The sequence below is a fragment of the Prosopis cineraria genome, unplaced genomic scaffold, assembly GCF_029017545.1.
Source record: "Prosopis cineraria cultivar Desert tree isolate PC_DT_omini unplaced genomic scaffold, ASM2901754v1 PC12, whole genome shotgun sequence".
Classification (NCBI taxonomy): domain Eukaryota; kingdom Viridiplantae; phylum Streptophyta; class Magnoliopsida; order Fabales; family Fabaceae; genus Prosopis; species Prosopis cineraria.
In genome coordinates, this window is record NW_026555343.1 from 38,402,378 (window position 1) to 38,413,601 (window position 11,224).

Here is an 11,224-nt window from a genome sequence, read left to right on the forward strand (position 1 = left end):
CCATTAAGTTACTCCACATATCATTTTTTGAATCATCTTCTACGTCCTCTCATTCAATTGATGGCACATATTTGTCTCTGTTTAATTATGCCAATTAATCCTTTTTTTTTTTTTCCCCACTGTCTAGTTTCACATATATACGGATTAAATTTTAGAGAATACCCCCCATTATATAATAGGTGTATAATAATCTGAAAATAGTCCTCAAATAAGATGCATGCATATTTGACATCTTTTTAAGTATTACATTATGGAGAGTTAATGCTACACATCCCAATTCAACCAACAACATTTATTATAAAATTATAATATCAAATACAAAATCACTAGTCAATGTAATTCATTTCTCTCAATTACGCTGACCAGACTCTGCTTAGAGTTGAAAAAACCATCAGAATTCAGCTTCACTTGGCCACCAGCTGCAAGTTTCTACATTTTCCTCTCTTGTTGATCTTCCTCTCTCTCTCTCTCTCTCTCTCTGTTTTTTTTTGTGATAACACCAATAGGGTCTACCTGCTTCTTTTGAAACACTACCAACTCCTTCCAGGTTTTCCTATCACATGCTTGCAAATTCAGTCTTCTAAGACTCATCCACTCCCTCAAATTCAAAGAGATGCATATCACATGTTCCAGAGGTTCTGCTTCCTTTTCACACACTGTACGGCAGGGGGTTCTTCTAAATAAAGCACTCTGTTGTAGTCAATACATTTGATACCACTCTCCATAAGAAGTGATCTTCAACTTTGGGGGTGTTTTAATTTCCAAATCTTCATCTTCTGTAGTTCTCAAATCATTAATTCTATTTCCCTTATTCTTCATAATTTTATAACCTGTTTTCACATATCATTCCCTTCCTAGCCATCACTTGAATAGGAATCTTTTTTTTCCTCCTCCGCATAATCAATGTCAGATGGTTTCCATTTAGCACGTTCAGATTCCTCTACCTATTCACTATCACATCAGTAGCCTTCAAATTCGGTTCATCTTCTACTACCTGCAGTGCTTCCTATTTCAGCATTTTGTGCTATGGACTCAAGGATCTTCCCACAACTTTCTTGGTCTGCCACTTCCCAACAGCTACATCAGATCAATTTTCAGAATGTAGGAACGAGGAATTAGGAAAGTAAATCCCTTTGAAGACTTTTCTGCCCATAATTCCCCATGATATTAACCATGATTTCTAAAATATGCACCTTTCCCCTTGTGCTTGGCCCCACCAGAATCTAGAAATCAAGTCTGTCCAGCTATTCACTAGTCTTTTTGAGGGAAATTAAAGCATTGTTATCAGATACACTGCTGGTATAACATTAACGACCACCTTGATCATAATTATTTCCTTCCCAGCATTAGAGAGAAGACAGCTCATCTATCCTTTGTCTTCTATAATATTATATCTTGAATTAAAGCAAGGGACTCATTTTTCCACCTGCCTCGTAAAATTGGTAATTTAAGATGCTTTAATTTCCACAATCCAGTGTTTATTGAATCTCCATCACCTTGCACACCTCTTCTCTAAGATCCTCTAGTGTGTTCCGTGAAAAAGTAAATCCCTGATTTCGAAGGATTTGCTTTCTACTCTGGTGACGATTTTAAATGTTTCCTTCAAGCAATCTTTCAGCTTAGTTTTCATGAAAAACAAGGCATCATCTGGGGCAACCAAAAAAAGAAAGAAAGAAAGAAGAAGAGATTAAACTGGGCAATGCCTTTTCCTTTATTCCCGTCAACTTTGCTCCAAAACCCTGGTGAGAGTACCTCGGCACTGATGATAAAGAGATACGGAGAAAAAGGGTCACATCATCTTAACCCCTACTAGGCTTAAGGCTTGCCACCTTTACCAGATAGTAATCATTTTTGCATGACTGTTCAAATACAGTCATGCATGGTAATATACTTGTAAGAAAGCATACAGATCTCACGCATGCCATCACTCTTTCCAACTATTTCTACAATACATTTGTAATGCTGGGGTTATGTTACGTATGTTACAAATTAAAAGCAAAATCTAAATTTTTAGTACCTATTTTCGAACATCAAAATCCTGATTAACACCTTTTTTTGGGGGACTCTTGAAGGTGCTTGATGACGACGACTAATGATAATATCATTGAGAGTTGTCGAGAGTTTCTTTTGATATTAGAGCAATGTGATGATCGTGTATGAAAATTCAAACAAGTTAAAAGGCATGTCGATGGAAGGAAAGCACTGTTAAAATCACCATTAAGGGAATTTATTTTGGACAAAACATGTAGATGTATGTAATCCAAACAAAAATTACTCCTGCATAGTAACCTAAAACTAATACTTTATTAGGTTTCTTATACAATAAACTGATACAACAAAAAAGTATGTTCTAAAACATCGTCAAATTATATTCCAACACAAAAATAATCAATGAAAAAATGATGCACTGCAAGATTCAACAGCTTCATCCCACCAAGAAATTCCAGCAAAAGGGAAAAAACTACATTTTATCTTAATCCTAATGGCAGATATTGAACATCCTTTAGTATCGTTGTAGGAGAGCTACAATCACATTTTCTTCTTCACTTGCAAGCCAAAACACAATTTTGAAACATTGAGCAACTGCACCTTCTCTTTCAAAAGAAGATGAAGAAAAAGGGGAGGGTAAGAATACTAGGATCGTCAGACGGGGAATGCCAAAAGTAAAAGAACAAGGAAGAAGAGAGATGCTGCCAGTCCGGAACAAAATCATGCCTGCCTAGCCGAGAATTTGATATCAGCCACCTTTCATTCTTTTTCCAAGAAGCTTCCTGCTATAAAGACTCTGAATCTGAAGGGCAATTTTGTAGAGTCAACGTAGCCTCCAATTCAATGGTGGTAGGAAGGGGCACAGAAGCCTTGTCCATGGCAACCCACGAGCAGGTTAACCGCGCAATACATGTCCTCTTCGAGCATTATTCCTTTATGCATAGTACATGTACAAGCTATTTGCAGCAGCACACGCAGTTAAATTTTCAGTTGGGTGCCATGCTAGGTGCAGTAACTTTGTTGTGAAATCAAAAGAATTCCCATTTGCATCAGCACTAGCACTTTCTGCTCCTATTAAGATTACCAAATGATGGAAGTCATGACAAATATGTTGTATTCTAAAAAAAAAAAAAAAAAAAGCTCCGAGTTAGACAAGTTAAAAAAAAGAAAAGGGAGAGAGAAGTAACCTCGTCTTACAACCCGTGTTAAACTACTCCCAAGTGATCTTGATGGTCTTGAAGGGGTTGGAACTTGTCGCCTAGGGAAATAAAAAGGTTAATCACGTAGGTGCTCCAATGCCTAAATGTATCATACACGGTATTAGAACTTTCCCATAAAATCACCTCATTGGATTTTTACTGGCTTCCAAAGTTGTAGCTTCAGAACTTCCTGCGGTGCAACCAAACACACGGAAAAGGTTGCTGGTACATCAATGAAAAAGAAAAGAGAGAAAAAATGTCAGACGCAGGCTAAGAATTTTCAATTAAAGCAACAGAAATAGTTTTGTATTAGAGACCTGTAAGAACCAGTTGCAACACGCAATCCATCACCACTCAGACAACACTCGAACTTGTCAAAAATTGAGTCATTCTCATATAAATCACATAACTGGCACATTGAAACAAAAGCACAGCTGACTATGATTCAATAAAGCAGTAGAAATCCATTTCTATTCTTTCTTCATACAGGAATCTGACCTTAGGTCTTAGATACTCATGAACCTGGAAAGTTGCAACTGGACCAGAATCCATATTAATGTCCCACAACTGACCAAAAACCATGACAATAATGAATGAGAAACCATGAGATAAGGCAGAATATCTCTATGCAGTCCACAAAACTTGGTTACAGTGTAGTCAAATCTTGAGCAAAATCTCAGATATAAAACAAGTCAAAATAAGTAGAAGATACCCAATGAAAACAAGATACAGCTCAATATTGCAAGAACATAGAAAGGAAATTCATAAATAAATTAAATAATAAAAAAATCCTTGCTTGTCATAATTCAGCAAGCCCAGGGTATCCCAATCTAAAATTTACATTGCGACAACCTATCAAAAGGATGAATAATAAATATATGAAATTTAATACCTTTAGAGTCATGTAATCACGGCTAAGAATGTATCTTCCATCCTTCCCAAATTTTATGTCTGAGATAGAAGCAATGATCTCTGTGAAAAATGATCTGGATCCAGGGGCCTCCTGTTCCTCAAATCTGTAACAAATGACAATGCATCTAAGAGCCTACAAGAAATAAGAAATTATATAGATGCAGGTAGAATAAGCTTCATAAAATTCTTTTCTCCATAAGGATCATTTTGATTATGCACACTAATAAGTCATCTTCATTCCTGTAATTTTGCCCATTATCACATGTATTACGAACCTATAAGCCAGACTAAGGGAGAATGTCATCCTTTTTTTTTCTTTTGTAGGAGTATGGAGTAACTTAATCTTTAAGGCCCAATAAGATGATCAAGTATAAAACAACCAAAAATAAGCTTACAGTTTTGCATGAGAATCACATAATGCTGATTGCCGCAAGTCAACAAGTCGTATTGAACCCTTTGAACTGCTGTATGCCAACATATTGCAATGCATAGGATGGAACTCTGCTGATGTTATAACCTCTGCAAAAGCAATATCAAAGAAGTAATGTGTCAATCAAATAAGATGCAAGCTGGCAAGGAAGAAAAGTTTTAGAAACTTAATTAATTGCATTTTAGTGCAACAAGAGAGCAAAGTTTTAAGCGTACTCAAGCAAAACAGGGAGTGGAAGTAACCGAGTTCTTGTTTACCCCTTAGCATGTTACCCCCAGGGGAAAAAAAAAAGGAAATCAAGAGGATAAAAGGGAAATCATTCAAAGGGGGAAAACAACAAGGAGGAATTCACACAATGAAGCATATCAAATGTCAAAAGTAATGCAGTCATCCGTGACATTTCAGAGGCACATCATCCACAAAGGTAACTGCCTTGTAACAAGAAAGATCAAATGAATAGTAGGCTACAAACTGCATTGTCTCTTACATCCCTGGAAAAAAGTTTTAATTCAAAAGCGAAAAAAAATCAATCATACAAAATTAGAAACAACTGACTTAGGGCAATAATGTTTCAAAGAACATAAGAACACCAAGTAAAAACCTTGAAATGAGAGTGAACAAATGAAAATTATAAAATACAAAATACTATCAGTGGCCATGAAAAATATAGAAGGTTAGCTTACCAGTCAGATCTTCCATGTTTGCAGGTTTTACATCAACAATATTGAAACTTTGATTGCTGATTTCCAGGTTCCAAAGATTTATTCGCAAATCATCAGCTGATATGAAAGTTTCACCATCACTACAACAATGACCAACATACAATAATCCAGTTCAATGAGTACTCAGTACAAAGAAAACAAAATGGATGAAAAAGAATCGCAACTAATTATACATGAAATGAAAAATGTTTAGTTTTACAAAGCAAATGCATCCCATGAAGTAACACTCCAACAAAACAAAATACATAACCAGTCAAAGTTACAAGACACAAAAAAGATTTCACAATGAACACTTAAAAAGTCTCTATATTTACCTGTTATTTGAAATAGAATTGATATGGTAATCATGAGCATGGGCATATACTCTACGACATCGAGCCACCAAGCTAGTCTCATGGTTGGTTACCTACACATGTTATATGACTCAGTATTGCAACGTGCAAAGTCTCAAACAAGCCATTGTCAACGTCAGAGATTGAGAAAGAGACTACTGGAGCACCATCTTTTCTTTCTTCCTCTCTTATAAAGTATCAAGAAACATGACAAAAACTATATTGAATAGAATAATTAAGACAAAAAATGAAGTATCAGCCTCTTCTTTCTTCAGTAATGGTCTTTTTTTTTTTTAATCCATAGAGAACATCTCAAAACATCTACTCTAATTCTGGTACTTTAAAAATGTAAGTGATCAGTGCCATGTGAAAGGCAACTGCCATGTCAAAGTGAATCCTTCCTTTCCCAATGCAATAAAAGCGTATGTGAAATCGTGGACATTTCTCAAATCAATGGTTAACCAAAAATAAGAGAAGCTTCAAAATCATGTCAAAGCTTTTACTCATTTTCTTTCCTCTTGTCTTTGTAAATTCAAGAATAATATTAAACCAAAGAAGGGGGCGTCATTGGGTATTTTCACATGTAGGAAGTCTCATAATCACTTCTCAATTTCGATTGCTTTATACAGCTACTTGCACTTCAGGTCAAAGGACAAAAATCAATACAGCATGTAAAGAATTGTTTCAGAAACCCATTACCACCACCTAGCTTACTTGAGTGAATGGATTGCTTCAAAGGGGGAGTAGGAAAGATTAGGCACCATTGTAGAGTCCCTTTTTTTTTCACACTATTATGACCTGCTCATATGATATTTACCAAACCCATCTTCATTGGTCTAATCCACAGTTTGTTGCATCATAAGATAACCAAAGGAAATAAATTATAATCCCTCTAATCCTATTTATAAGTCATTTCTACCAACCTCATTAATGCTAATACAACAAAAGTACAAAGAATAAAATTTAGTAAAGTTACAAACATAACCCTCAAAAAGTAAATAAACTATATAATATTATTTTTCTGTTTCTCTCTCTCTTACCTTTTAAGGATAATTTACACATTTCATTTGAAATAAAACATCACTATTAATCAAATGACTTATAAAGTGGACCACTTCACCCTTCTAGAAGGTGACCAATAAAGTGGATCGAAGGGAGTACTTTACTAAACAATGCTCAATGAAATAAAATTCGTATCAAGAAACTTCAGAGCATATAGTACATTTCCCATGCACTTGATTCATCAAACATTCAAAACTTAGTCGAGATGTATTATTCTAATCTCCAAAATTATGGATGGAAGGTAAGTTGATGGCTTCATGCTTATTAACTAGGACTTCAATAGAGAATTTTTATGCTTAGCAGCAATACTGATGTTAAATAGAAAGATCAAATCCAACTAAAATTCAATTAAGCAGGAGTCTCAAGCGGCCTTTCAATCTTTATCAGGTGTTCTTGTTCAACTGGTAAATTGGTGCATGGTTAAAAATTTTTTTGAAGACCAACCCTAACCCCCCCCCAAAAAAAAAAAAAATCCCCCACTACGAAAAAGTTGCAACTCTCCTAAAATAAGGAGCAGGTCCACGGTAAGCATAGCAGAGTTTTGGTCAGGATCATGCTGATCGTTCAGTTTCTTAGTCAAACATAGCAGAAAGTCATACTATAAATATATCTGCCTCTAACAAACAAATATTACAGAAATGAAATGCAAATGAATGGGCTGAATACAACTACCACAGGTAATCGTAATGAGGGAATGCCCCCAGATGGGAATGAGAAGTCATCGCTTAGATGATTGCATGAATTGTCCAGAGATCCTCCATTAGCAAGATATGTCCTAGGATTATTTGAATTGCTGGAACTAGCAACACAGCCATTTCCCATAGCTTTTGAAGGGTCAACATTCATTTCAGAGATTTTCTTGATCTTCTTTTCCTGGACCTGTTCATACTCATAAGGACAAAATAATAAACGATTGACCTTGGGCATAGATCATGCATTTTATTCGCATGAAAACAAACCATATTCATCTCATGCATGTGTACAAGCAAAGAGTCAACGCTGGTGACATCTTTCAAGTCAACTCTGTCTCCTCAGAACATGAATTATTTTTTTTCCTTTATTCAAGTCATACAAATAAGACGAACATCTGGGTGCCATAGTACATTGGGTGCCATAGTACATATAACAGATAAAATTCAAAACTCAATGTGCTTGAAAGATGGCAACGTCCAGAAATGAAGTCATGACCGTATGAATTTGGAATGAACGTCTTAAACATTAAAAAGTCATACTCTGCATGCCAAGTCCATCAGTGAATAGAACAAGGCTTAGGTTTTATTTGCAAGAGAAGAAATTTTACATCAAATTAGAAGTTTCTTAAGACTAATCCCTAGCAATGGATTCCAACTAGTGCCTCAAACTAAAAGATTTGTCCATAAACAGACCCTGTCAAAGCATATGACACATAAACAAGGGAAGGATCTGTTAAGTTCAAATGTGCATAACCCATGAACGAAAGACATTCACTCATACAGCTAGAGGGAAGCATTTATTCATACCTTCCAAAACTTTATGGTTTTATCATTTGTGGATAGAAGAAATAGGGCACCATTAGCGGATTGGCACCATCTAATTTTGTTGATTTTCTCTTCAATTTCCAAGCTCTTAAGATAGTCAAACTGGCATAAAGAAATGATAATACATTAATATCGACACTTGTGAGCCATGAAGCGTTTGTGAAGAATTGACTAGCAAAGGATATTTACCTCAGGTTCGTGACTCTGAAACTCTGTTTTATAACGGAATTCCGGATGCCTGCTTAGAGGATAGTCCATCCTTTCCAAATCCCGTCTCAATCCACCATGCTGTATGGTACCATACACATAAAATATTGAAGTAATTAACATCAAGTTTTAACACTTTGGTCAAGGAAACTTGCAGAACTAAAAAATCAGACTTACATCTTTTGTATCTGTCCTCTCAAAAAGAACAACCCGACCACCACGATCACCAGTTGCAAGATGGTCACCAGACTTGTCAAATTCAATAGCAGAAATTATATCCACTGAAGCAAAAACATAATCAGGCATACAATCAGGTCTGACATTTTCGAGCAACAAAAGCTAAAACAGGTTTGTCAAGAATTTTGTCCAAATGTAGAATTAGTGCTATACAGAAACCCATAAATCCTAAAAGCCCCATTAGGAGTCACTCTATTCCTTATAAACCATGAACTACATCTCAGTTACAGTTTGCAAGAACAAAGTGTCTCTTCTGTGAGTTGAGCCATCATTAGTAAAGCAGAGAGATTATATGACAGAATCAACAACTTTTCTCAAGGCCTCTACCACCACAATCTCTCTGGAGACTACAACAAATTACCAAAAATACCCCATTATAAAAAAAATTCAAAAAGCTCACGTAGATACAAATTATTAACCCCCAACTATCCTTGACTCTTTCATATCCTGATCAAAAGTGTTTGACATTCCACTTATATTGATTAAAAAATTCACTTATTTATTGTCCAATACATCTTAACAAACTCCAACCTCACCCCTCTTCAACACAAAAGGAATAACTGGAAGAGAAATTGCAATTGAATTCTATACAAATTTACTGCTGTTGCCTACAACAAGAGAGCTTGCTTGCGGCATTCCAGCTAAGCACACACATCAATAAAATATTTTGCCATCGTTTCTACTCCCACCAGCTAAATTAGTGACTCTGTTCATTAGAAGAATATACGAGGAGTTCAAATCTTTAATGATAGTTTATGGTTCTTTCTTCAACTATCATTCTGTTTATGCATTAGATGACCATAACTCCAGCCTACAGCCATCTGAACCAAGAGACAATCAGTCGTGGACAATGTTTCCAAACCACAAATCAGGGAAAATCTAAATATAAAGAAGACATAGTGTTGAGTCAGCATTATAACAAGTAGTTTATTGCAACCATCAAGATGCTCCTTCTCACTCTCCTTCCCTTAGCACACCCTATTGCGTACTCTTAATGATAACTTGGCGACAAGCGAATGAGAAAAAGAAATCAAAAATAGAAAAGACATGTAGAATAATGAAGATCCGCTCATAGGACCCATGGTCTCATGGTGATATCCGGACAAACTAAGGAAACCAATTAACGACAACAAAAGTGAAGTGATGCAATATAAGCACAAGCTGAAGACACAACACAATGAAGACCATTAAGTCTTGCATATGTTAGCTCAACGCGCAATCACTCAAACCCAGTAAATCCATAATGCAAGACAACCTTAAACGAGGCAACTATGTAATACATGAAGACTTTCGGGTCACAGTAAAAAAAATCAACGCACGAAACCCATTGCTTTACCCAAATCAATAAAGACCAACAAAAAGACAATGATTACACCACGACCCACGAGCCGATACATGCATTACTCGACGACCCCGAAGCCGAAACAACGAGTGACTGGAGAGGCACGACCAGAAATAGATCGAAAGCACGCGACCAAACCCTAATCCCAACAAAGGCACACTACATCAACTGGATCCGACCAGTCACAACACAAACATGTCTCCTCAACACAGCATATTGTTCCAATTACCTTCCTGAACTTCTTCGCCGGCCGTACGTTCGCCGAAAACCTGAGAGAATTTCCACTCCAGCGGCTGCGTTGGACCCGCCGGAGCTGCGACTACCTCATCGCCACCGTTCATTTCCCGGGAAAACAAATCAACGGCCCCCGAAAACACGACGGAATCAACCAATCTAATCACTGCATCGAAGATCGCTTTCTATGTTTACAAGATCATAGCTTCGAAGTCCCATCCATTACAAAAAATATATATATCAAAAAACAATTTTTTCCCCCTTTTTCACAGCCTTCTTTGGATTTCCAGTTGAACCATTGGAAGGCATAAAAGACCAAAAATTCTCTCTCTTTCTCCTCCTACAAAAATCCTCTATACAAGATTTTCTCTCTCTAAAAGGAGAAAATTGGGATTTCCAGATTATAATGACGGAGCAAGCCGTTCTTCGGCGTTGGAGAGGCAATACACAATCACAATTCCACGCACACACAGGTTCACACACACTCTTCTCTGTCTACTCCCTCTCAATAATACGCCTCTGTTTGTTTTTTTCGCATGTAAATATATAAATTCCTCATCTCTGCTAACCTCACATGTCTGTCACTCAGTGACATGAATCACTCATTCTGATTGGAACGCGTTTCTGTTCATCCATGACATTATTATTCCCATTTCAACGGCTGTGTGGCACAGTCATGTTACGTTAAGAATAATTCAGATGGTCATTAGATTATTGATTAGTTAAATTAAGAACTTTGTAAAAGGAATTGAAATTGTTTAAAAGATAATAGGTAAGGTGACGTTGTCTCAAATGACTTGTACGTCCTTTCCTTTTCTTCCTTTTAAGATCTTTTGTGAGGGGTAAATGAGAACCCTACCATAATCCAGCGGCTGAGAATTTGTAGAGAAGAATTTATCCTTAATCAGAAATATTCTGCATCAGGTTTGCATCTTTTTTAAATTAAGAAAATTATACTATTCATAGTTTGTAAATAATATATTTTTTATAAATTTACTATGTTTTATATTGAGTAATATTGGTGTTTTAATTTAAATATTA

At 36.2% G+C, this 11,224-nt stretch overlaps 1 protein-coding gene across 2 annotated transcripts; it reads right to left on the minus strand.

Annotated features, from left to right (window-relative positions):
• Positions 1 to 2,285: 2,285 nt before the first annotated feature.
• LOC129288192 (serine/threonine protein phosphatase 2A 55 kDa regulatory subunit B beta isoform-like) lies at positions 2,286 to 10,686 on the minus strand. Of its 2 annotated transcripts, none has more exons than XM_054924656.1 (14): positions 10,179 to 10,686; positions 8,548 to 8,651; positions 8,353 to 8,451; positions 8,146 to 8,265; positions 7,319 to 7,525; positions 5,567 to 5,658; positions 5,214 to 5,332; positions 4,496 to 4,619; positions 4,081 to 4,204; positions 3,687 to 3,755; positions 3,506 to 3,597; positions 3,333 to 3,410; positions 3,177 to 3,247; positions 2,286 to 3,060 (listed from the first exon to the last, which is right to left on the minus strand). In XM_054924656.1, exons 1-14 carry the CDS (start codon positions 10,288 to 10,290, stop codon positions 2,924 to 2,926), a joined length of 1,548 nt encoding a protein of 515 aa, XP_054780631.1. In that variant the 5' UTR covers positions 10,291 to 10,686; the 3' UTR covers positions 2,286 to 2,923. The 2 variants fall into 2 exon arrangements, with proteins under 2 accessions (XP_054780631.1, XP_054780630.1); XM_054924655.1 differs by having other exon boundaries at positions 7,316 to 7,525.
• Between the last annotated feature and the right edge of the window lie 538 nt (positions 10,687 to 11,224).